At 47.7% G+C, this 27,026-nt stretch overlaps 1 protein-coding gene across 1 annotated transcript; it reads left to right on the forward strand.

Moving 5' to 3' along the window:
- The first annotated feature begins 3,739 nt into the window (after window positions 1-3,739).
- Window positions 3,740-25,672, forward strand: MSLN (mesothelin). Its single transcript, XM_025204671.1, has 28 exons — window positions 3,740-3,809; window positions 6,723-6,763; window positions 7,371-7,392; window positions 7,495-7,522; window positions 8,296-8,380; window positions 8,931-9,092; window positions 9,929-10,122; window positions 10,723-10,814; window positions 11,443-11,573; window positions 12,823-12,944; window positions 13,304-13,475; window positions 14,024-14,239; window positions 14,354-14,524; window positions 15,993-16,139; window positions 16,302-16,351; window positions 17,507-17,627; window positions 17,906-17,991; window positions 18,609-18,738; window positions 19,831-20,021; window positions 20,751-20,841; window positions 21,384-21,492; window positions 22,069-22,253; window positions 22,579-22,725; window positions 22,992-23,125; window positions 23,464-23,594; window positions 24,211-24,305; window positions 24,683-24,872; window positions 25,333-25,672. Exons 1-28 carry the CDS (start codon window positions 3,740-3,742, stop codon window positions 25,437-25,439), a joined length of 3,420 nt encoding a protein of 1,139 aa, XP_025060456.1. The 3' UTR covers window positions 25,440-25,672.
- Window positions 25,673-27,026: the final 1,354 nt, after the last annotated feature.

Genomic DNA, 27,026 nt, shown 5'->3' on the forward strand with positions numbered 1-27,026 from the left:
TAACTACTATGCTCCTGTTCGCTATTCATCCATACCAACAGCACCTCCCTTTTTCATCTTTGTGGTCCTTTTCATGTACAATTTTTCAAAATGAATCCTTCCAGACTCTCTCATCTTATCCCAGCTGCATTCGTAACCACCGTGCCATTTTCACCTTGCATATATCTAGGTTCGTTGGTCCGGGATCTCTTTTAAGTCACCTGCACAGGAGGTTTTCATTATCTGGCATTTCCATTTTTTCCCCTCCTAGTCTACAACATGAATCCTTCCACACTCTCTTTTTGCCCTGAAAACACATTATAATGCTCTAAGCCAACCTACGGGAATGAGAGGAGAATGGGAAGGGGTGCGGATGCACTTGCCCAAACCCTGTTGCAACACGGGGGCAGTGTGGTCCTCGTGAAGATGGTAGCTCCAGGAAGTTTTGCCCACAGGATCCCCGACGCCTGGGTTGGTCTCTAATCTGGGTGTGGCTCTACAATACCTCGGTCTCCATCTCAGCCCACAGTTAAACCATAGTGACGCCTGTGTTACCGCTGATATTTCCCTTTGCAGCAGACAGAAAGTCCCTGAGCCAACACCCCTGGACATCAGCGGAGAGGTGACGTGGGTGAACGTGGAGACAGGCCGTTGCTCATTGCTCTTGTCCAGTGCTCATCATCTCACGTGTCAATTATGGCAATATCCTTGTCTGACAAAGGCAATCTTGGCCCCTCTTCAAAGAGCATTGGCTGAACATATCACAATTCTTGGTGCATCCTTTCGCCGGGTCAGACGTTACCGAATTTCCTTTCCGAGACCTTTTCCTTCATGACCTCACTTGACCCGCTCTTTGCTGGCAGAGCTTCACCGCTGCTTCTGGCCCAGGATACCGGCCGCTCTTGTCCACCTGCTTGGTTTTCAACTCAATGCTTTCCTGCTTCTCTCCTGCTGACTCTCACACACGGGACCAGCAAAGCCCCTTCGATGCTGTCCTCCAAAACTCACCGACACGATAACTTGGCAGTGGTTCGGTGGCCGGCATGCTGGCGCTGGGCTCATCAATATTGTCCCTAGCACTTGCTCATCTGTCCAGAGCCAGCTCTTGTCTTTTGTCTGCTACTTTAACTCCAGCACTTGGATCATGATGGTGGCCCCAAAATAATCCCGATAATACTGGAGGTCAGTGCTGTGTGCTAGGGGTGGTTCACTAGCCCTTGACGAAGGCTCAGCATTTCTTTTTCTTGCTGCTGCGAGTCCTTTCATGCTCTGAAACGGGACGGTCTGGCTACAGGCAGAGACAATCCCCATAGGCTGCATACAATTATATTTGGGGTTTTTTCCCCCTCCTGAGTGAATTCCTCTGAGGATCACTCGAGCTGCTGCTAAAATGCCCATCTTTCTTCTGACCCAAGTATCATTTTCTGGTTGCATGATAACGCGTGTGCATTTGACAAGCTGAGCGGACAGGGAATAAACAGCTATTACAGGTCCTACTTCCAGTGCTGAGTGTTTATCTAAAGTCTCTGAGGTATTAGGAGCCTGCTCTCATGGCCATTTATGTCAGTAGATGCCTTGACTAAGGCTGCTCTTTGCAAAATGACATCTCCCTAGCTTGTATCGTGTGGGTGGTGGTGTCCTGGGTGTTGCTGTCTGCCCCTTTAATGACCAGTGACCCATGCAACTCTGACTAAGACAGAAATATATGTGTGACTCAGGGCTGCCACCCTGAGAAATAGCTGAGAAATGCTGCAAAATGAGGGTTGCGAGGTGTTGGGTGGGTGGAGAAAGCAGGGGCTGGGTGCATGGTAGGACCGTGAGTCAACACGCCTCTAGTCCCTGCATCCTAGCGAAGCAGCACTTGACAGCCCAGGGTGTGGGACCCGCCTGCGAGGCTAAATTCTTCCCCCAAAGAGCAACATTAACAGAAAAACCAAGCAAAAGACCCTCAAAAGATCATCCAAAATCACCCTGCTTCGTCTAGGGGAAATGAGAGGGAACGCACCTTTTCTCAGCGCTCTTTGTATCCCTTTGCTCTCTTTGCTCTTTTGATCTCGGGCGAGGGAATCTCATGTAGAAACAAACCCTAGTAGGGTTGACATCCAGCTCTCATCAAAGCCCATGAGAGTTTTCAACCAGTTTCCTGATCCCAGCTTACACTTGCCCCAAAACACCTTATCCGGGAGGCAATCAGATCAGTAATTAGATGTTATCAAATTGGAGTGCCCATTATAATAAATGTTATATTATTTGTCATGTTGATAGTATACAAGTACAATTGGTATTTTATATCATTGAATAGATGAATCATTAATAATAACACACGTCATGATTAATGGTAAATATTCATATCATAAATAACACAATATCAATAAAATCAGGCAAAAGTCATGAGATGTCATAATAACCTGTACGACACTCTCCTATGGATGTGAACATCAAGATTTTTCACTTGAATCCTAACATTACCACCTGAGGGCTTTCAGGCATGGATACGTGTTAATAAGCCCTTGCAATGAGAGCTGGTGTAGGGCTCTACTCTATCTCAACAGAGACAAAAAATGCATACATCAGGGAAGAGCTGTCATTCAGCAGTGTTTATTATCAGTCTACCAGGGCTGTTTTATGGGCGAACGCTTCATATATCTCTTTCCATCAGAAATTACCCAACAGAGGAACAAAGGAGGAGATCTCTTCCGAGTTCTGCAGGAGCGACCCGAAGCCCTTTGCTGACATGCTGGTAATGCAGGGCTCAAACCCAATGGTAACTCTACACAGACCTCGGAGCTACGTTTGCCAGGACCTTGCATTCAGTGCACCAAAGAAGCTAAATCCCCATGTCCAAAAATCTTAAAAGAGCCCAGCTAGCCAGAAGGCATAGCTTTGCCCTGCTCTTCATCCTGACATAGGTTGCTATCAATGGGAGTTCGGTGCATAGGTCAAGAAGAGAAGATGCCACCGCTTCGATGTGTTTTTACCCACTGGTGAAGCACCGGACCGGGTTACCTAGAGAGGCTTGGTTGGAAAGCTTTAACGACAGGTTACACGAACGTTTGGATGTGTTAAACAGGGATGATCTGCCTTGAGCAATGGGTTGGACTCTGCATGCCCCCCAGCCTCCGTCTCTGATCCCATGCACCTGCCAGCTCCCTGACTGTACTTTTCAGGACAGCCAAAATTAGCAAATCCACACGAGCTCTCTTTATATTGCCAAACCTTTACATTCCCAATGATGATAAGGTGTGTTAGGCACTCAGAATCTGTCCTGTAATTTCACATGAAGCTTTGAAAAGCCAAGAGCCCCACCCTGGCTTATACAGTGAAAAACAGCCCTCCAGTGTCTCTCAGTTTTCAACCCCATGCAGAGGAAGAGGTGACCAAGAGCTCAGAGGTATGCTCTGATTAAATAGCATGCTCTGCCTTTGTTCTGTGGAATTTGGTATTTTATTTTGACGATGAGTAGTCTGTTTGCTTTGAGAGATGCACGGCAGCAAAGTTTTATTTCCTAATACTTTAACCCCTCTGCACATATCACAGTCCTTGCACTTCCAAAAGTGCTGTAAGCTCAGTGTTGTATAGCTGTTTTGTGAGGGGCAGCCAGTAACAGGGTCTTTCGACAGGCAAACTGTTTGAAGAGGGGTCTTGCTTGTTTTTAGTCTTGGAAAGCAAAGTTTGGCACGTGCTGAGACTGCCATTAAATATCATTTCTGTAAAACCTGTTTGATTTCTCTTTGCTGGGTGCATGGATTGAACAGTGTGGATGGATGCTAAGGGAACCACTGCAGCAATGATGGCTATACTCAGAGGGCTGAGCTTGCTTTTTTTGGTTGGTAAGTACACTTATTTAAATCTATAACCCCCTTGCTATCATATTCTCCCGAGCTGCTACTATTGAAGGAGCCATCTATGAAAGCAGTTCTCCGGGGAGCTGTATTAAAAGCTCATTTACAATCATTTTGATTGTTTCTATTAAAAAAAAAGAAGCTGAATCACTAGATTTTGCTGCTTGGGGGTGGGTGCGAGTGTAACAGTATCCTCAAAATCTGTTAGTTGTTTTAATGAATAAAATAGCCCGGACTCGGTCAGAATTCCTTCCTATCTTAATTTTAAAGGAGTGACCTTGATCTTCTTGACTTAGGAGACGCTTTGGGTTCCTTCCCACCCTAAAATTCTGGGTTCTTACTCACTGTTACAGTATCCACCTGGGAAAATATGGACTTAAAATGGTGCTACCTGAATTGCATCTTGCTGTATTCCTCTATTCTCATTTTTTTGCTATTGAGCAACATTTGTCTCACCAACAGTTACTTCTGGGTTTTTAAAAAAATATTCTCAGTTCCTTACTGAATGTAGGGTCTTGCTTGTGATACCACGCTGTAGGGATTCTGATGTTTGCTGGGGCGCGGATACTTAACGATGGAGAGAGGCGGTTTTCCTGGTAAATAGCGGCAGTCGTCAAAAAGAAAGGAGGGAAAGACGGCAGACATGTCACATTTATTTATTTGCTGCTGTTTTTGATTTGAGAAGTTGCTGCAACCATCCTGTATTGTCGACACGCTGGTGACCACTAAAAGGAGTGCTCCCAGATCTCTTTCCCATATAGCGAAACATTTCTTGCTCCATCCGAAGCATGAGCTGCTGGTTAAGGGCTGCAAATCAATGATTTTCCAACGTCTAAGTGGGTCAGACAGGACACCTGGGTCCATCCCCAGCTCGGTTAATGACTTACAGTACAACCTTGAGCAACTCAAGGCATCCAAATATCTCCACTCCATCACCCCCATCTCTCTTACCCTCCCTGGGCTAGTAGGTGCTTCTGGGCAGGTGGCTTCTGTCAACTTCCCCCAAAAAGTCTCGGAGAAGGATTTCCCTCAAATTCTTGCAGTTAGCATTGACAAGGAGCCTTTTTATTTACGGCCTCGCCAACATTTCCTGTTGCTCTGTTTTAAACTTGTTCCTACTAGATTTATCCCGTGGGGTACCCGGAACAAAGTTAGAAAAACAAACCAGCAGAAGCAATGCCAAGAAAACTCAGAGCCATCGGGCAGTGCACATTGCTAGCCTATGCGACTGCAGGAGCTTGCAACCGCTAACGTTGGCCCTCCTGAGTCTTTCCTCTACGGGGTTTATTGCTTTTGCTTGTTCCATCTGGCCTAACAGCAGGGCAGAAGCTCTTCTGAGCAAGATCTGACTTTTGTGCTTGTAGGAAGAGGGGCTCTGATGTTGCTTGGCCCCTACTACAATACCTGGATGAGACTGGTCTCATAACCCATCACGACCTTAGATCCACTTCTGACAACTGGGCTTTGGCAAAGTTTGTCGTCTGACAAGGGGCTCTGTGGATAAGTTAACCTACTAAGAAATGATTGGAGATCAGAGGAAGAAGGTGGGAGATGTCAGGGAGGTTGGGAGCTAGATACCTGACTAATAGAGGCATTAAAAACAATCCTGGGTACCATTGACAGGTAGCTGGAATACCGACTTAATGTTGTAGAGCAAAGTCAGAGAAACACTGCCAAGGCCATCAGAGTGGGAGGAGCAAGACGGAGATTAAGGAGGACAAAGTGGGGTGAACTTGCTCAGACCTGCCATGTGCCAACACAGACAGGTGGCTTTCTATAACACAAAACCCCTGTGACGCTCTTGGGAAAATCTGTAGCAATGTTTGTAGGGGATTAGGCTGGTACTTTCTGCAATAACACAAAGGCCTGTGGAGGTGGGTGCTTGTCAGACAAAGTCAGAAAGGGAGGAGGGTGTGAGACCTAGACACAGGATTAGGCACAGCCGAAAAGATTAAGAGGTGAGGACAGGGCAGAAGACAAAGGCTGTTCCATCCTACAGCTTGCAGCGGTATCCCTCACCATCAGCCAGGCAACACCCAAGTGCCGTCCATCCCCCCTGCCGGCACTAACTGCCCATCCCTCACTGCAGTCTCAAGTGAGCGGCCAGGTGAACCTTTGAGACTGAGCACCCTGTGTCCCCATCACGGTGGAAGCCTTCAAGTCCTGGTGGAGGATCATTGGTAGGAAGCCACAGATCTAGTATGAGAAAAGCAGTGTTAAAGTTTGAACATGCTGTGAGCACGCACACGTTAAGGATTAATACCATTTCTTGCCTGCACCGCTCTGAGGGCTGTCGAGCACAGGCATGGTTAGGGACCGGGACACCTGGGTTGTATCCCTGCGCTGACGGAGGGGGTGAGCCGGAAGCAAAGCATCCTGGATGCTGGAGGACTGCAAATTGCTCATTTTATCTCCATGGAGCAGACTGAAATTACCCTAACATGAGCTAGGTAGCATTGCCCAGAGATAACCCTCTCCTAAAGTTGTGTAACTTTGAGATGCTTGGAGGGCCACTTAGACTACACTAAGGGCACTTAAAACACGAACGTTCCCACATTACAGCTTGTTAATCTGTGCTAAGTGTAACGTGCAACTGCACTTTAACTGGCTCCAGAGTTTGTCAGTAGGTAGAGGAATACTCGCATACACACACGCGAAGCCTGCATGCAGGTGCACATGCCCATGGCACGGCTAGAATACAAGGGGAAAGGGGATTGCACAAGTAGAAGTGAGCCTATAAAATATTGTACTAGTGATAGAAAGCGAGGGAGAAGGGAGTGAAACGAGACTGATCTTCCACAGTGGCTTGAGGGCCGACAGTTTTATAGGAAGGACCGAGCTGCATGCCTTGTTGGGAGGGCACCCTTGATTCTGTAATAAAATCATGGCTTATCTTTTCAGGTGGGCTGATGGCTGCGGAGAATTCAGCTGTGACGTATCGAGTAAGAGGAATGCAAGCTCTCTCCCTTTCTCTCTCCTCCTCCTCCCACATATATACACAGGGTCTCTTTATTCCCTTGCAAATGATGCCTGAACTGCAGTCTGGTGTGCTTCCCATCCTGATTACAATTAATAGAAATTAGGAATCGAAGCCAGATTTTCTCCTTGGAGCTTGGACATGGAATCTAAACTTCCCACATCTCTGCCTCCCATTGCACAGTTTGTTCTGTTTTTAATTACAAAATGTCTGCTATAGCAAGACGTCTGCACAGTCCAATAAACTTAGATTTGTGTTTGCTTTGGTCTTAAATGGAATAATCCAGCCCTAGGTTGCAGGCATGCTCACAGAGCTTTTTACTTGGAGAAAAATATGAGCTGTGCTCTATGCAATGATGCATCTCACTCCCTGCACCCCCCTTTTCAAAATCCTAGATCCACCCATGCTCCAATGTTAGAATAAGCTTCCCAGCTCTAATTGCCAAATTGGTGCATGTGAATCCTGGATCCAAACCCAAATGCTTGTGGCTTGTGCTTATGCCTGTATTAAGCAGTCCCCGAGGATTGTAACCAGTCTCTGAGATCATGTTCTTTCTTTTTCTCTCTGCTCAGTGCACCAGCAGCCCTGTCAATGGTAAGTCGCTATATAATTCCCCATGCAAAGATTTTGGATGAGTCCTGATCATGCCTTTATTGCATTAACTCCAGCTTTGTGTCTCTTCCTTTTTTTGAGCAGAAGCTGACATTTGTGCCTCAGTGAAAAGGTAGGAGCTTGAGCTGCTTGCAAATTCTCTCTTATCAAATGGGTTTCTTTTTGAATGACACGGGCTTGCAAAGGGGCCTGGCTTTGGATAATAAGAGCTGACATTTATGCAGCACCTTTCTTCCTGGATGGTCCCTGGGTGCTTTACAAAATAGGGGTGACTGCTGATCAGGGAGAGGAATCAAACCAAGATCATTTAGAGAAGTGCATGACGGACACAGGCAGACTCTCCTTGGCATGGCAAAGGGCACACTTTGCAGTGAGTTGTGCTACCTGAGCCTCAGGGCTGTGTTCAGAGCTCACGGGGATCTGAGTATGACCCAGGCTGAATAACTATTAGAGCATGTATCCGAAACCTGAACGGGCCAGATCTTTGCAATCGCTGAATCTGGCTTCTGTAAGGGTATCTGTTATTTCTAAGCATGAGCTGAATAGCTTCAGCAAAGACTTCCCAGTAGATCTGATGTTCACTTTGACTACTTGGCATCCAGTCCATTTGTTGTTTGGGTGGTGCGGGTGGTCATTGAGGTTGGAGGACTGAACTCTTTTTAAAAAGAGCTACTCAGCTATTCAGCTCACACTTAGAAATCAAGGATTTTTGAGTGAATGCAATTTCCTGCCCTGCTTTGAAGATTCACAAGCATTGGGATGTGAGGCTTTCCTTTCCCGAGCTCTTTGTGATGACTCTTTTCCTCTTCGGGCTGTTGTGCCCTTCGGCACTTTGCATCCAGCGAGGTTGAGACAAACACTGAGGTGGTTATTATTTCCCCGCAGTGTCAGCAAGGAGACGCTCCTGGAGATAGCCAGCGGCAAAGCCTCCCCCTGCAGCCTCACTTTTGGCCAGTACGCATGTGCACAGGTAAAGACGGTCCCTATATTTCCATAAGCTAATGGATATATTTCAAAGAAATGAGCAGTGTTGTTTAGTCTGAAAGAAACCCCACCAGCTCCCTGGGCACAGTGGCATTGGGGGTCACCGCAGCAGGGCACAGGTCCCCAAAGAGGACTTTGCACTTGTCCTTGTTGAACCTCATGAGATTAAATGTCCAGTGCCATCATCCAGCAGGTCCTGAACACAATCTAGGATTCTTTTTGTCAGGAAAAAAACTTCCCTGCCTCATACCATACCTTGATTGTAGGAGGACACAAACAATGGTTGATGTCTGTTGGGATGCCAGGTCAAATTTGGAGGCATTAGAAGGAGTCTCAGCTGCTGTAACTTTGGGTGGGTGAGGAGTGGAAGAGGTCCATTAGCTCCCCCACTTTGCATTACTCTCATGTTCACGCGTTGGTAAGTAGGGCTATGGGAGTCTGAGTTAATGGATGAGACTTGATACTGCAGCATCGCTGAACGCAACCTATCATTTCTGAGCCTCACACCATGTGTATTTTCCTTCTCTTTTTTCCAGAGCTCTGGACTCCAGGCTTTTAAGGATGATTTCCTCATGTCCCTGTATCCCTGCCTCAGCTCCAAGCCCATCAGCACTCTGGATCCCATGCTTTCCATCTTGCTCTTTTCCAAATTTGATGCCAATGTGCTTGCAGATACCCTGGAAAAGTTCAATAAGCGGGTAGGTCACATTTGTCTGGCGGTTAATTCCCTGTAAACGTGACCTCCTATGGAAGGCTAGTCAGCCAGCTACAAACGGGGGTGGGCAGATAACAGGCGGTCCGGCTACTTTAACCATCATCACATTGGTGTTAGAATAGGAAAGTTGGCACCATTTCAATTAACGCATCTCCCACGATGCACGTAAGCTCCCAGACTCCTGGAAATAAACTCAGAATATTGCCCTCACACAGCAGTTTAAGTGACCAAGAGTCCTGGCACATCTGCAATGTTTTCCACTAGCTGGTAGCATTGGAGCTGGCTGAGAATTTTCCAACATTAAATGTGGATTTGGTGGCATTTATACCATCCACAGGCACATATTGCTTTGGAAAACTCAACAGCAACCATGCAAGGAGCCAGAGTCCTCCGGGCAGATGACCGGCCAGGAAAGTGCCTCCAGATGGAGGCAGGGGCTTGAGGAGTTGGCTCAGCTAAGGACAAGGTTTTGTTTTGCCCCCCTCAGACTCAAGTTTTTACAACTTTTCACTCTGAAATGAAATGAAGGATTTTTGTTCCTCTACAGAAACATTTTTGATTGTTGGAGGGAAGGAAGCACACTTCCATCCAGCCTTTTTTATGGTCATTTGTACTGGCCATAGTGGGCCACGGGTCCCGGGAGACCATGGCCCCATTGTCTGTGCAAAGAGGAAGACGCGGCGCCCATTGGAGGGCACTCCTGTTGCCAGTCCTGATCCTGCTCATGGGTGCGGACGTCCGTGCAGATTTGCACGTGTGGTCATTTAAATGCAACGTCCACACGACTCAACCTGTTCCCTCCTTGTTCCTTCTTTGCAGTTTTCTCACATGCCTCTCTCGCAAGACTGGAACGTGGTCTTCTTTAACGGCATCTGGGAGAGGATGGCGCACATCACCAGCCTGTCTGCTTTGTCCCAAAGGCTCCACACGAGCCTTCAGCCGTTCATGGCCAACCCCCGGGTATTCGCTTGTCTCCGCGCCATGAATGTCTCATGCAAAACGTTCTGCAACATGTGAGTGCCGAGCCCAAATCTAGCTCTGCGGGGATGTGGCTGGGGCAGGACACTGGCCTTCGTTCCATCCTCCAACAGCAAAGACCCAGCTCCTGATCTGGTGTGAACCAATGCAGATCCATTGACATCTCTGGAGGGGGGACATGGCCCAAAGCCCATAGTGATTTACTGACCTTTGGTCTAAGCACTTATCAGAATTGCCAAGACTCTTGGCAATTCATTGCTATGAAATACTTGAAAGTCCCTGCCCTTAAACAGCAACATCCAAACCTCATTGTAGTTTATTAAGGGCAAGGTAGGTTATAAGCAAGAGGTCCAAATGTTTGCAATGATTTGAAAAGAAAAGTAGGTCTAAAAAAGAAAGAACATTATTTATTGGTCTGGATTGTACATGGTGAGAGAGGGATGATGAGCAGGGAGGGTCAGGATTAGGTTATGTCTGGACAACAGGGTTCGACGTCATGGACTACAGTAAAGGGTTATGCTTTCTGCATTTAGATTTTTTTTCTTGAAGTAGCTCCAAACTGTCACGTAAAGCTGCTTCTGTGACAAATCCAGCTGGAGTTTGAAACACCTCCTTTTCTTTTCCTTCTCCTCCAGAGTTGCAGCCCTGAACGGCCTCTATTCCAAACTCCCGGCAGAAGAACGGGGGAATATTTATAAGGGACTCAAAAGTTATCTCACAAAAAACGGTAACTTCTTTCTACTGCAAACACAACCTGTTGGACCAACACAGTTTAAAATGCAAACGTGTGTCATGACATTGAGCGCAAGACGGCCGAGGCCTACTGGCTTGACAGTCATCAACATTGTCCCTTTAGTGGTTGGGGGATGTATAAGAAGTCAATTGATACCTGCTTATATGCAGCATCACAAACAGATTTCTAGCCTGGAAGCCTTGATAACACAGGGTCTGCAGTCCAATGAACACAATCCTGTGCTGAGTTACACTTTACACCACAAAACTCATTGCATTAGGTGCAGAAAGTCCGAACAGAACTTGGCCCTGCGGGCTAAAGACACAGATCTGCTAAGCCAGTGCAGAGAAGGGAATCAGCTGTAATTTTAAGAAGAAATATAAAAAAAAAGGGGGGGGGATGAATTATCCAATGTCTAATTGTTTCTGTGAAACAGCCAATCATGAGTGTTTAGACTCCAGACTATACCTAACCTGCACACACTAATTCCTTTACATATCCAGAACTGTATAAGGGCTAAGGATTTGCTAATTTTAATGGCCAAAACCCCTGGGGTGCCCTCCGTTAGCTGATTTCGGCGTGCAGCTCCGCAGTAGTATAACGTGTTGCCCGTGTTTTGCAGGATCAAAAGCGATCTGCTACAACACAGCTGCTCACGGCCTAAATTCCACCGCTTGGTTTGCTGATTATTTGGGTTCCTTTATGGAGTACGTCACCGTGGGAGACCTGCGGCTTTTTGCTGATGAGCTGACTGTAAGTATGAACGGTGGACGGGAAACTTCGGTGCACAAAATATGAGCTGATTCGGATTAGGATAAGAGCAACCAGTCCTGTAGGACTCTGATAGCTCATCTTCCAGTCGTGCCAAAAGCCAGAGAGGGTCAGACATTTGAAAAATTTTAAATTGTTTATTGCAAAGGAGCAGTTGATTTATCATCTGCATCCAGCTGGGGTTGTCCATGCCTCATTGTAGCAGAGGAAAATTGGTGTATGTGCCTTGAACTTAACCTCGGGGTAGGTCATTTGTAGAAACCAAACTTGGAGCTGATAGGTGCAAAAATGATCCTTAAGTCAAGACCGGATGTTCATGTAAAAGCCATGCTATAGTCGGCATGTAGGACCGATGCCGGCGTTAGCGATTGAGGTTTGCTGGTCTGGGTTGTGCAGAACAGACGAGACAATTATAACGGCTCCTTCTCAGCTATGAATATGATCTTGAATGTATTCTCAGCTTTTAATATTATCCTTCCTCTTTCAAAGAAACTGGCTCTGCTCCCTCGTGTCACGTCCTGAGCAAAGGGAATGCAGCGAGAGCCGCACCCGCTGTAACTTTGCTTTTCCTTCCAAATGGGACTTGGTTGTTAAAAAAGCACAAAGAGAAATAGAGGGGCTTGATTTTTGGGGATGCCGAGCATGCGTTGCTCCCATGAACGTGACTCCTGTGAAAATTACACTGCTGTCAACTTTATTGGGGGTTTTATCAAAACTCCCCTCAAACCTGACGCTTCCCTGAAAGTCCCTGGAGACTGCTGTTGCATGAGAACCGCAGCTTTCCTTTACAGCATTTCCAGTCCTTTTTGGAGAAAAGTTTTAAAAAATCTGATCCAACTCCCCTGGAGGCTCAGAAACCAAAAAACGACCCCACAAATCCTTATTATTAGGACACTCCTCGTGAGTTTTAAAGCCCAATTTATGATTTTTTTTAACGTGTGAAGTTGGCAGTACTGAAAGCAGGTCCAAATTTTGTGTTGTCACTGCTTAGCAGAGATGGATGCTGGGCTGGTGGGTTTCCAGGGGGTGGTGGTGGGGCTCCCTGCCTGCTCACATGGTCCATTATCATTCTTCACCCTGGTTTTCTTCTTCTCTCAGTTTAGTGAGGCATCATGAGCTATTTGTAGCTTATCAGGGGAATTCTCCCCTCTTGGTGCTCCTTTCTGATGACCAGCCCAGTTAAAATGCCAATTTAAATTCTTCCTGTTTTTTCCCCTGTCGATTCTCTCAGCTCCAGAGATTTGCCAGAGACCCAGTCAACGTAGAGATGATCAGTAACCTCACATTGCCCAGGGAAACAGCCGTGTATTATACCTTGTTACTCACTTCTGCCCCTGGCTTCCAGCTGGCAAGGTAATGCAAACTCCCACCCCCTTCTACAGTTGAACTGGGAGCCAGCTGCAGCGCGTAAAAGGGCAAAAACCGTGGCGTGTACATACGCCCGTGTCGTGTAGCTGAGGCTTTCTGTTGTGGTCATGAGTGCCTCCTTTGAGGTGGATTTTAAAGGGTGATCAATGCAATGCTTTAAAAGTGACCCCTGGGTGGATCAGGTTGTAAACACCCAGGACCAAGGGAAATCAGCACCCTGGTAATACCCCAAAGGGATCATGGGAAATGTGCACTAGATTTGCAAATGTTGGCTTCATTTGTCAGCTGGAACAAACCTTCCCTGTATCACATGCATGCTTTTTTGCCCTCCTTTCCACTTCCAGCCTCCCGGACAAGCTCGTTTGCTATCTCAGCCCTTCTGCTGTGAGCAGCCTCAATAAAAACGAGGCCCTGAATCTGGTTCAGAGGATCAACAAGAACTGTGCTTTGGGTCCACGATCAGGCCCCGATAAGGAGCAAACACCGGCCTCTTCCCTGACGATGGAGGAGCTGCAGGTAATGCTCTGGGCTGGTTTCCAGATGCTCAGCCCTGCAGAGACACCAGTCGCTAAAAGCACATGTGCAGCTCCATGGATTTGTGCTTAGCTCTTGGTAAAGGAAGGTCTATGCATGCCCTTAATACTGACCCTCTGTATGCAATATTTTACAAGCAGCCTGACCCTCCACTGCGGTGGGGAAGTGTCATCATCCCCATCTTACCAATGAAGAAACTGAGGCACAGAGGATTGAGGTCTCTTGAGCAGCCTGTGATTTAGCAACATACGTGAAATATGCTCAGATCTTGCAGTGATGAGTGCAAACTAGGTCTGGGGCAGATAGAAGCAGCCATACCGCCTTCCCCTGCCTTTTCATATCAGCATCTGAATAACATTCAGGGTCTGCAAAGTCTCCGTGGGGAATGGCGAGAGTGCGGACAGGCTGCTGGCTCCACCACTATCGTGTGGGATATCGAGCCCAGGGGCTGTAGATGTCTATAGACCCAAGAGATCCACAGGCGAATTCTTTTGCTGACTTCCTTCTCCGCCCTTGGGGGACCTTTTCAGGTGGCAATGTCGCTGGTGAACAAATTTGATCGGTTCCCTCCTGATGTCCTGAGTGCCTTGGGCCAGATGGCCGTTGGTCTCTCGGCATCACAGATTGAAAACGGCATCTGTGATAAAGACTTCGTGGCTTCTCTTCCATCCCTGAGCAAAGTTCGCGGCTGGAACACGGAGCAGTCCAGCACCATCATTAACAAGCTGTTCAACTCCAGCTATCAGGTACCGAGAGCACAGACCCCGTGTGTTTGTGACGCTTGCTCTATCGCACCTCTGGCTCTAATAGGCGGAGGCATGGACCATATATTCCCATCCACTCATTATATCATCTTTCAGGTTGTTGATGGTCAAAGCCTTGCAGCGCTAGGGAGCCTGGCAGCTGGTTTAAGCAGCAGGAGACTTCAAAGCTTGCCTTCCAAAGTGGTCTTGGAAGCTATGAAGATGCCTGAGTTTGTCGAGCAGATTGGGACCATGCCATCTGCTCTGAAAACCGTGCTGGTGGAAAAGGTGAAGTCTGTTTGTTTTCCAAGGTGGTGCCCAGGGCTTGGAAGAGCCAGCGTGACTCAGACACAGGGGAACGCTGCGTTGTGAATACACACAGGCATGCACTGACACATACACACCGACCGAGGCTCTTTCCCCCAGAGCTTACGTACGTAGGTGCTGATAAGTTTGTACAGCGGGGTCATGGATTAGTTTCCTCTCCATCTTTGCAATGTGCATGATTGATGATGGTTATGGCTGGCAACCAAGGATAACACATAATCAAGTATGACGCCTCTCCTGGTTGTCTGTACGGTACTATTTATAGATTCATCGCTGTTAGGGGGTGGAAGGGACCTTATGGAGGAAGGTGTCATAAAAGTTGGACCTGCAGGTTTCATGGAAGTGTCCACTCCCAGGGAGAGAGGAATTAAAGACAGGTGATGGTTTTTGAATGCATGTAAATCATTGTGAAGGCCACACACAGACCATTGTAGGGCTGAAGCATATTGCAAAAGTGAGCTGTGATAACCGGCTCCTTTCTGTACATACTAATTCGAGGGAGTGAATGTGCACATCGTTACTGCAGTGACTTGAAGTCAGACCATCTGCTCAACTTTTGACTTGGTCTTCACCCCAGTTTTATACGTGAGCTCACACGGGATGCATTGCTCCCCTTGCTCTTCAATACTCCTGGTAACAGGAGAGACTTACCTTAGACCTTGTGCCTCTAGGAGACAATCTATACCTGCATCCTAAGTGTGGCTGTTTCCTTTAGACTGGTTAAAGAAGAAATACCTCCCCACCACAGCATTTCCATGCTCTAACACCATTTGCAGGCCCAGGTATTTAGGGCAAGAGTTGGGCATTTGACTGGTCAAACAAAGTTTGGTCAATTGACGGGTCAACTATGGGCCAAAAATTGTAAAAAATAAAATAAAATTGCCAGTCGGTCCAAATATTACACAGAAAAAGCACCAATTTTCCATTAAGAAATGTGTCACAAAACAAAAAAAAATCATATTTCTGTCAAGAAAACTAGAAAAAAAAAGCGGGGGGTTTTGTAAATCTTTGACCGGTCCAAAAATATGCAGTGAATTGACCAGTACAGTTGACAATAATTGACCAGCTTGCCAACCCTAATTTAGGGGAAACCACCCCCGCTCCATTTCTGGCATGCTGAACCATTTTAAAGCAAACAGCCAGTAATTCAAAGGAACTGTTTTTTTGCTCCGTCTTCCTGGGTCACACAGAGTTTACCCCCCTTGCTAATCAGTGGTTGTTGTTACCTGGCAGCCCTGTCTACCATCAGTACCCCCGGATGGACCTGACGGCTCCTCCAGCCTGAGACACGGTGACGTGCTGGGTGTCAGCTGGCAAATGCCCAGAGGACGAGAAAAAAGCCGTCAGTCTTGTATCTTGCTCTTAATTTCTTCACCAACCATTGCCACATCTAACCTCAGTGCATGGGGCTGTTTTATATATTTTTTAGATGTCTTCAGCTATAAGCAGTCCCATCGACCTGATAAAATATGTCCCAGATGCTCTGGTTGACCACATCCCCAAATCCTTGCTGGTCTTCGGTAATTTGAGGCCCCGCGTTCAAGATCTCAACCAGAAATCATGGAGCCGGGAACAAGTAAGGCACTGGCAGTTTTCTTGTCTTTGTTTCTTTCTTGGGATAGGACTTTGGTTATGCTCTGACCTGGTCTGACAATACAGCTAATGTAGCTATCTGTATAGAGAGGGGAAAGAAAACTTGACAAAGCACTTAACCCTCTTTTTGCCTTGGTTTTGACAGGCTGCCATGTTTTTTGATGATGTGATAAAGGATGAGCCCGACTTCAACAGGTAGCATTTCTTCCATCGATATTGGTTGAGTTGTTGCCCTATTAGGCAAATTTATCCATAGCAAGAGAGAAGGAAGGCCCTGGAGCCCAAGCAAGAATGGCTTTAGCCCATGGTTGGACAAAATTGTCCATAGACTTGGTTTGCTTTCTCACGTGAAGGTTTCTGAGCTAGACTCCACTTAGAAACCTTGCCATGCTTTTCATTATCTGCAGAAAACCTTTCTTTGGTGAACATGTATCGCTGTTGCACAGTTTTGTTCCAATAACTAATATCTGTTGGGGCTGTGTCTGCCTCTCCCGGTGTTGTGTGATTAGAAGCATGATAAAATCAGCATCACTATTTACACTCATTTCACTCCAGGCTTTTTTTTTTTTAAATACGTAAAGCAAGGCACTTTCAAAGGGCTCTTGTCTAGCAGGTGGCCTCTTGAAGAGAGAATGGAGGTTCCTCCTCGTCAGCTAGCTTCTTGTAGGCATTACTGGGGGCAGTAAATGCAGGCATGCGATGAATGAGAGCAACAAACCTTTATCTGTGGGTAACAACGTCTGCAAATGCTGAGAGAAAAAGGTCTGTCTCTGGGTGACTGGCTAGTTGCCCTCTGAGGGATCAGCTCCTAATTCCCAGCTCCCACACTCTCAGTTAAGGAACGTCTCTAAACCCGAACGCCAGTCACTACACTACTCCCCTGGGCTACGGGTCGTGGACCACCATCTACGTCTGCAGTACAAGTTCCAGTCCATTTAGCTGAAGATGGTCTCACGGGCACGTGGAGTCTTTTGCGACATGCACCTGTGATGGATTTGCCACGATAAAACTAAGTTTCATAGAACAATTGGCCACAATTAAACCAAAATGCATCAGAGGCGGTCTAAGTTGCAATGCTCAAATCCATTTTGGCATGAAAAACCAGCGTGCACGTGTACACGGTGATGCCGTTATGCTAGGCAAACGGCCATTTTTTGCCACTCTTCGTCATGCGTACAAGTGCCCTTTGGGCAGAACTTTTGCTCCACCTGTCAGCTTAGTTTTGAGGACACCAAGTTGGGGAGATCATAGATTTGAAGGGGATTTGGGACTGTGTATATTAGTGCTAGAAGGTCAGTGCCCTGAAGCTCTCCCTCACCACAGCTCTCCTGCTTCCTTTGGGTCTCTCAGGCTTTCTCCTTCCGTCCTCCAAGGCTTCACCTGTGCAGCTGCCAACGAGATGGAAACGGAAACATTTCAGCAGCTTGCCAAAACCATGAAGCAGAAGAACGTCAGGCTAGGAGAAGAGCAGGTCAGTCCCTCCACCGAGGTGGCGCGTAGTTCTTTCTGTAAAGAAGCTCCCAAATCCTTTATCAAGGACCCACAGCTGCAGACTTGATGGGGCTGGATGGGTCTTAGATCTGAAGCGCATCTGATTCTGGCATGTTTTATTTGGCAAATGCAAGGCCCGACAAGTGTTTTCAAAAACCAGACCCTCCCCGCTGTTTCTGCCTCTCTCTATTTTTTGAGCACTGTTTTTGTTTTATTGGTATTTTCCCTTCTTTCATATGAACTCTGCTCTCTTTCCAGCTGCGGTGTTTAGTTAAGAGGGTGACAGCACATGGCATTCCCAAGGATTTAGACAACTACCCTAAAGACCTGTTGCTGTTTCTAAGGTACCGTGGCACTGCTGTCCATCCCACTGTTTTATTCTAACGGTATAGACATTGAGAAGAGAGTAGTCATATTTCCTGAATTACCTATCAATGCATCTACCCCTATTCATTCGCACTGCATTTATCCCCGAGGTATCTCAGGAAGATTAGCTAAGCAGAATGAAATGCAAAACTAGAAAACCTGCAGGAAAGGAAAAGATGAATGCAATTTTAAACTTCCTTCAGCCACCGCACTCCAGTGTGATATTAGTGGAAGGCACAGATCTCTTTTGCAGACTATGTTTGAATTGACAGCGTCCCTTTGAAACTACAGGGATTTTTTTCTAGTGTGAATTTTTATGACCTATGACTAGAGAAGCCCATTGTTCAGCTCATTCCCTGGGCTTCTGCATCCAGAGCAGCACACATGAACAACACTATCTTGGGTCTCAGAGGTAGACTCCCTAGGGAGAAAATGAATTGAACGGAGAAGTCTTCCAAGGGTCTCTGGCAGCTGAAACAGGCCGTGCAATATGGAAGTTATGATCCAGGTGTTTCAAATGAGGGAGGTTTGAACCTAGCTTGATTCCTCTTTTAATGCGATGCCGTCTGAATTCATGGAGCATCTGTATTTCTAGCCCTTCGGATTACGCAGCGACAGGAAGCTGTAGGCAGTACTTCCTTAATGTTGGGGAAGCAAACCTTGGCGTTCTGCAGAGAGACTCCCCGCAGGGCAAACAGCTGCTCCTGGAGGCCTTGGCTTGTTTGGTACGTATTCGGTAATGCAGACGAGCAGTCCAGGTGCTGAACGGGGACTGCTGACCGCGACTCTGTGCTAAATGGAAAAAGCGTTGGATATGAAGTTTTAACCGCTGATGTTGAAAATCAACAGACCCCAAATGATACTGTATAAGGTGGCATAGCCTTTTCCGCTAGACCAGCGGTTTTCAACCTGTGGTCCGTGGACCTCTTGGGGTCCACAGATTATGTCTAAGGGGTCCACCAAAGGTGGTAATGGTGCATCAGAAGTATGAGTATCCACACTTATAAGGGGAACACACCTCCAGTTGAAATTTTTTAGGGGTCCACAAATGAAAAAGGTTTTAAAGCACTGCTCTAGACCAAGGCAGGTGAATTTTCTATTCCTCAAGCTACCGGAGATCTGTTAGCACAGACAAAATACATTTCTTCCCATGCTGGACTGAATAGATTGATGCGATTCACTCCACACTTCAAGGGAACGACGATGACTATGTCAGGGATCCCCTGCATGGGGTGAAATCACGACCGATTGTCTGGGTGCCACAGGTCCCGTGTTGCTCATAGTTAATGGAGGGTGTCTTTCAGTTCAAGTCACAAAGTCCTGTGGTTGTGGAGCAAAAGGTCTTGAGGTCTACGCCGGGTAGCAAAAGGGCCCCTGTAGATGCTGCGGTTGGTGGACATGAGTTTGAGATCCCACCATGGCAAGGAAGGTCTCTGGTTCATGGTTTTCAAAGATGCGACTCCCACATGCATTGAGAGTGTAGAAATGAAAACCACCACCTGAAAAGAAGGGTTGAATCAAACCTGGAGTTTGTCTTCCCATGTTTTACCCTTAGTCTCCACATCATGAAACTATGCGTGAAGCCTAGCAAGGCCCAGACCGCATCCTAGCAAAGGCCAAATACAAAGGCAAACATCAGCAGCCGGCCTCTATAATGGGTATGCGGATGAAATGCAGGTCTCACCACCAGCCTTTGGTGCTGGACTGGGTCTCCCTTCTTGGGGCGCTGTCAGCAGAACAGTGAATTCTCCATATGCCCTGTATCAGGAGCCAGCTTTCTTCCCTTTTTATTTAACGTGGCTGTTTCCTTAATTCAGAAAATCCCGGGCACCCACGTGAGCGAAGACAAGGCAAGGGTGCTGGGGCATCTTGTCTGCGCCCTCGGCGGTGAGTACATTCGAAGTTCTGGTGGGAGTTTGCTGAAGCAGCTAAACCAGTGTGACTCCTTCACGCCTGATCAAGAAGAGGCTATTCGGGATGTCATCAGCAATGGGACCACGCCATTTGGGTAGGGTCGCCGTTGGATTGTCTCCTACTGGGGTTTCCGGAGTGGTGGAAAGGGTAAATGAAATAATAGCCTAGCACTACACGCTGTCGGCGACATCAGAAGCTCAAAAAAGTTCATTTTGCTTAATTTATTTTTCACCTAAATTTGGGCTCCTGAAAGCCACATTTCCTCAGCGAGGTTTCTAATCCAGCTGCAAGCTGCAAGTCTCTTGACTGTCTTAGCAGGCCCGAATCTGTCCAGTCCTTGCAAACAAAAAAGGCCGACGGGGAAAATGAATTGACCAAGGTTTTCTGAGAAAGTTTGAGTCTGGTTCAGCTGGGGCGGGCATGACGATCTGGTGGCCACTGCACCTCTGGATCCTGGGTCACCACCTTTTTCAAGGGAAATCATTGAGTCTTTTCGTGCCCTTTTCCCTCCTTTAGTAGAGGGATGACAATAGTTTCCTTCCTCGGGTGTGGTGCTTTGAGGTTCTGTCTGTTGTAAAAATTGCAAGTATTTTTGCTCTTTGTGGTTAGGGTTAATATATTCATTGCACGCAGTTTGCCCACCCAAGATTCAGTAAGGATTTCTCTGGCTCTGCTAGAGCCAAGGTAACCCCAGTGGGAAGTGGTGAGATGGGGTTGGGAATTCAAATACTTCTATTCTTTGCTTCATATGCGACAAGCACATAGCCCCGGGGCTTCTGGAGCTCAAATCCTGGAAGATGATTTGCATTTCCTTGCTTTTCAGTCCTCCTTCAACGTGGTCGGCTTCTACCCTGAGCGAGCTCAGCGGATTGTTCCTGATCCTCGATCAGAGCATCTTGCACAAGATCCCCCGGGTACGTTGCCAACAGGCATCTCGTTGCTTTTTCGACACGTAATGATTTTAAACCGTATCCAAGGCGAGTGAGCTCTGGCGGTGCTCCCTATTCAATCAATGGCAAAACTCCCAGGGGTGTTGCCAGTGCCTGGTGAGAAGATTGTTGCTTAATTACTGTCATGATTAATTACAGACTGCTTAATTACTGTCATGCTTGGGTTTATTGAAGGACCAGTTTGTGGGGGGTTAGTAAAGTAGGTTTTTCAGGGGAACCAGGCACAGCAATGATCTAGATGACAGCCTTCTCCACTTGCAGCGGAGGCAGAGCTCAGGTTCATCCAGTGTGACTTCAATAACATAGGGCACATCAGACAACGGCGTGTTGGTGGTGCGTGGGTCGTGTGTGCAACACAGCACTTGTGAACTTGCCTCTGCCAGGGGATCAATTGCGTTGGTTCATTGATCGCTGGTTTTGGGGTGGGAGGAGGTGAGGACATACGCCGATGGCATGAAACGACCCAGGATGTGCCACACCTCTCTGCCCTCGCCTTTTCCTTCCAGGACGTTTTTGACCCTTGGCTGAGAAACTTCCTGAACAATTCACCTCTGTCAAGGGAGCAGCTGGCCTCTGTGGTTAAAAAACTCCAGCCTTCCCGGTGGAGACGCGCTGGTACGTGGGCTGCTTTGTCTGTATATCGATTTTAGCCTTCGGCTCTTCTGTCTTCTGGTTCCTCGCGTGCCCGCAACAGGGCGGCTGGGCCTAGAAATCAAGGGACTTCTGCAAAATGAGCTGCTCCACGTGTTGCACAACACTGTACGTCCCCACACCCAACCCCGTGCAGAGACACCAAGGGGCTTAGGTGCCACATGGGCACAGGTCAGTGCCAAGGTGCTTCTGGGCATCTTGACATTCGTGAAGGCAAAGGGCAGCCTGCAGGGCAGGTATGCGAGGGAACGGGGAAGGCAAAAGGAAGCCGTCCCTATAGACAGCATCCCACCCCACCTCCCCTGCCAGTCTGGGCATAATCCCCAACTTGCCAAGAAGGACAGCATGAAGGACTGATGGAGATGGAGCCATAACTCCCTTCTCACTAACACGGGTTGCAATCCCCTCTCCAGACGTCCTTGCTGATGCTTGCAGGGCCCTGCAGCTCCAAATGGCACGGGTCAGCTCTAGACCCAGGGTAGCTGATCGGGCAGGGTGACAACCTTTCCCACCAGAGACATCTGATCTTTGCTCCAACAGTTTGTCCCTCCGACAAGACAATCACAGATGAGGTGGTAATGGATGAGCTGATGCCTATTAACTATAGTCCTCAGGACTTACAGGCTTGCCTGACAGCTGACATCCTAAAGAAGCATCTCGCTCGACTGTTGAGTTACCCCTTCACCGATGAGCATCTGTCTGTGCTGAAGAATAAGCTGGATGAGGTAAAGCCTGGTTGAAGGGCACCGGGGTATCTGCTCAGGCCGTGGCTTTGAGGCAGTAGCTGTCAGGAAAGAGACCCAAAAAATCAGGACAGCCGGCGTGACGGGCTGTGCCTATATTTGAGCACGGTGCTGAGTGGAAATCACGAGAGTGATGTCCAGGGGCCTTCATATAGGAGCCTGGGGAGAGGAATTTGGGAACATGCAGGGAAAGGGGCCGGGCATACTCATGCACTCCCGAGTCTCCGGAGCCCTTCTCCATCGGTTATTCGGCAAGGGGCATCCATTTAATCTTGGCAAACCGAGTGAGCTAATAATCTGTCCTCAGGCCTATCCCGACGGGTACCCTGAGAGGATACTCCCCGAACTCGGAGCCATCACCGCCTTGATCACCATCAATGATACTAAGAAGTGGAATATAAGCTCAGCAGACACGCTCGCCGCCTTGCTTTCCACTGAGCCTCCTGAGATGCAGGTGAGCAAGGAGTGACGGGGACCGCCTGCCTGGGGGAGCTTGCTTCCCAGTTTGCAAGATGCTGATGTGACTGGGAGTCTCTTATTTTATTAATCCTCCTCCACTTAATCAACCTGCTTGTATTTTTGGGCTCGAATTTCGCTTTGCCCTTGGAGACAGGAAGCGCTTGAGGTTTTTCTTGGGGTGTTGGTTGTTGGGGTTGCGTGAGATTTTTCTTGACACGTAAGGTGAATCGATGCATCTTGTTTTGCTAACGGCACTTGTAGGCGCGTGAAATAATCAAGCGGTACACGGACCTGGGAAACCCCCTGAACACCTCTGCTCTGAATGCGGTCGGTACGAGATACGTGTGTCTTCTAGATGAGATGCAGCTGAACGCGATAGAGCCCAGCGCCTTGGAGTGAGTGAAGTATTTCTTTGTTGCTTATACGTTCCCTCTCCCATCCAGCCAAACCCGGCTCCGCTGCACGTCATCCACTGAAAGCTAATGCAGGAAGCAGTGAGAAAACCTACATTAGTGGTTAAGCCTGGGAGTCGGGGCCTGTATTCCCAGCTCTTTGGGGATGTCACTCAACTTTTCGGTGTCTCCGCTACAATCCCAGACTCCTCCCGGCGGGATGAAGGGATGGTGGGGGTGCAGGGGCTACATACAGAAGCTCAGATAAATGTTTGTGACTTTCTTAAAGAAAAGGCAGATGCCAGCTCGTGTCTTCCTGAATCTTGCTTTTTTTTCTGCAGAATGGCCTCTTTGGACCCCTCAAAGTGTTCTCAGCGTACAAAAGACATCTTGTACCCCAAAGCTAAACATGCTTTCTCAGGAAAGCGCACTGAGTTCCCCGCTTACTACAACCTTATCAAGCCATACTTGGGTAAGCAGAAGCATTGGCCCACCAAAAAGTGATTGCTCTTCAGCCTGCCTTGGGCTGAACTTGCATCTTTGAAGGTCCACGAAGTTTGGCAGGGTCCAGCTCTGCATTTTGGAAAGCACTTGCTGGCGGGGGAAGAGGGGCAGGAGTGGATCTGTCTTCCTGATTCAAAATCCTCCAGATGTTTGTATGAAATACCAGTAAACCCAAAGCACTTAGCCTCTTATCCGTTTAGCAGCCTGCCCTTGGATGGGAGAGGCTTGTTCTAGAGATCGATTTGCTGGTATTTAGTTTGGCGATCACTACAAAGCACTTTATATGCTAAGTTCTCATCTCTTCCCACTATTGGAAAACTCTGCTGGTTGCATGAAAGCTGGATATGCCATGTAGGGATATTCCAGGATTGAGCCACCTGGGCTAGTAAGTTATTTATTGTCCTATGCAGGCTGGAAACTCTCTTCCCCTTAGAGTGGTAGTTGTTTGCACCCTGCGTCCCCACTATGCATCATGGGGAAAGCACGTACCTATTGCGACTTCACTGATTTTAGAGGGAATATAGGGATCCTGCGGGGTTTGTTGCAGGACATCTGCCCTGCATACACGTTCTCTCCTGCCCCAGGCGGTGCCCCTGCGGAGGACTTACGAGCTCTGAGCAACAACAGCGTGAACATGGATATTGGGACCTTCACGAAACTGAGACGAGACTCCGTGTTGGTGAGTTTGGCTGTGCTGTAAAAGGTGGCTGCCCATCACATCCGTGACCTGCTGGATGCCATTAATGCTGGCATACATCAGGAGTCATTGCACCCAACTCCAGAGAGATCACAGCCAGCTCTGGCTGCGGTTCCCTCCTGCCACAGGTTGAGCCCTCATTTTGGTTGCTTACTTATACTTACCAAAGGATGCCTCAAAATCAGGCTGTCAGGGTTGGATCCAGGAATCCTTCTGGGCCTGATAGAAACACCTCCTTCCAAGAGATGCCATTGCCTGCCCCAAAAAGTTGCGTTCCCAGTCTTCTGGCTTTGGGCTGGGTGAGAAATAGGAGTCTCAGTAACCTTCGTTACTCAGATTGCTATTTTGATTTCCCCTAGGCTCTAACCACTGACCAGGTGAAGGGCCTGCTAGGAGTAAATGTGAAAGACCTGAAGGATGCACAGTACACTTCTTCACTCATAAAGGAGTGGATCAGCCTGCAGAAACAGCCAGACTTGGATAAGCTGGGCCTGGGGCTCACCGGGGGAACTCCAGATGGCTACATCATTGTTACACCCCCGTCCAAATGTATGTATTCTGCGGCCTTTGTTTTCCTCTAATTGGGCTTATGCCTCTCCTCGGTCTGAAAAAGAAGGGAGCAAATAATGAGGGTTTCCTATTGGAAAGTTTAGAGGGAAAAGTTACGACTTCCACAATCACATGTGCATAAAGAGCATCTGGATGCAGAGTGCAGCGCCATCGCTTCCCAGGGTTTTGGATCCACCGAATAAAGGGCAAGCATTGGCACGGTCAGCAACTTGATAGCATTGCTGAAAACCATCCTGCTGACCAGAGCTCCCAACAGAATTGACCCATCACTTCCAAAGCATTGCATCCCAGCATCTTGGGTGCAACCTGGGATGGATGGTTTGGGATGAGTCCTGGTAAGAGACCCCAAGATCTCCCTTAGACGCTACAGGAGAGGACAGTAAACAGTAAGGTTGAGGAGTTTTCAGTTCCTCATCAGCTCTGTTTCTTGTCTCTCTAGCAACATCACCAGGCTCTACGAATGCCAGTGCCAATGCCCGTGGCAATGCCCTCCACCTCCTAGCCGTGCTGCTCCTCAGTTCCCTGCTGACTTTGCTCCTATCATAAACCCCCACCCCAAGCAAAGGAAGGCTGTGGGAACCACTGCTTGACTTCTCCATGGCCTGACACAGGAGGACGGAGAAATGCTAAGTCAACAGGCAACAACGTGGTTATGAAGTGTGCCTTTCTGGCGCTATTGGTTTACTCACTAGATCAAGTCTGAAAACAAGATTGAAAGCTCTTCCAAAAGGACAAGTACCATCTTAGCTACTCTGTTTGTGCAGCGTTTCTCACAACTGAGCCCTTGGCCTGGAAGCGTGTCCCAGACATGTTACTGCAGTGCCTGAAAGCTTGCAAATAATTGTTTTTTGCAAATCTCTAGTTGGTCTAATAAAAGATATTACCTCTGCCACAAGCTCTGATTCCATGATCAATAAGACACTTTTATTGAATGTTATTTTCTTAGCAGGTGAGGGGGCTGTAGGGTAGACTGGTTTTGGGGGTATCATGTATGTTTGTAGGGTAGACTGTAGTAGGGTAGGCTGTAGGGTAGACTGGTTTTTGGACTGGTATCATGTATGTTTGTAGGGTAGACTGTAGTAGGGTAGGTTGTAGGGTAGACTGGTTTTGGGGGTATCATGCATGTTTGTAGGGTAGACTGTAGTAGGGTAGGTTGTAGGGTAGACTGGTTTTAGACTGGTATCATGCACATTTCAGAATTAATGTATTGAAAAGCCTCGTGTTTCTCCATTTGCAAGGACTGAGAATGGAAATTGCTAGCTGGTTTGGAAAGGGAGAACAGAGTCAGAAATGATGGCAGCGAGAATGAAGGCTCAATAGTACTTTCCTCAGTTCAGTGAAGCGTTGGTTCAGGCCCTATATTGTCTGTGTGCGTTTGTCAAAATACATGTTTAAGAGTCCCGAACATGTCTGTTATTCTTCTCTTGGGTTTTACTTGTCAAACAGGACTGCCCAGGTCTGGCCTCTTGGGTGGGGAATAATGCTCTCTCCAACAGTCGTATGTTTTGCACGTCATGAAAAAAGGATGGTTCGTTACCCTCAATGAGTCAGTCCCCCCAGCCCTTAGTTTTTTGACACACAGTCAAGACCTTCTGCTAACCACACCTGGACAGATGCATTAATGTTTTATTTTGTCTTTCAACTACAGCTGGATTTGACACGACTTTTTTATGACCGGGAAATAGTCAACACTGAAATAAGCAGCCGGAAAGCTTATCTCCAAGATGCTCTTGAACGTTCACGGGGTTTTAAATTGGGTTCAATTTTGGGTGAAAGTTCAGCTCCGTTCTTTGTTTCCAAGGCAGGGTCAGAGCTCTACCGTGAATTGTACGCGTAACGTGCCGAGACCGGTCCGGATCAGACCAGCGAAACGTGTCTTGTCAAGGGGAAAGCTTGATTACAAAGACAACCTTTATGTTGGCTTAAAGCTCACTCTTCCCCTGCTGAGCAAACAGAGGACGAAGTCATGAACTACTAAACATTAGCAATCCCCTGTGGCTTTTCTCAGGCATCCTGAGACCCAGAGAGTGACCACAGAGGAGTCGTTTTGGAGCATGGTCCTTGGTGTCTCCAGGTTTGGAGCGGGAAGAGGGAGGGGATGGCAGGGGCATGCTTTGGAAAGTCCACCAGGAC

Source organism: Alligator sinensis, unplaced genomic scaffold, assembly GCF_000455745.1.
Source record: "Alligator sinensis unplaced genomic scaffold, ASM45574v1 scaffold1283_1, whole genome shotgun sequence".
Classification (NCBI taxonomy): Eukaryota; Metazoa; Chordata; order Crocodylia; family Alligatoridae; genus Alligator; species Alligator sinensis.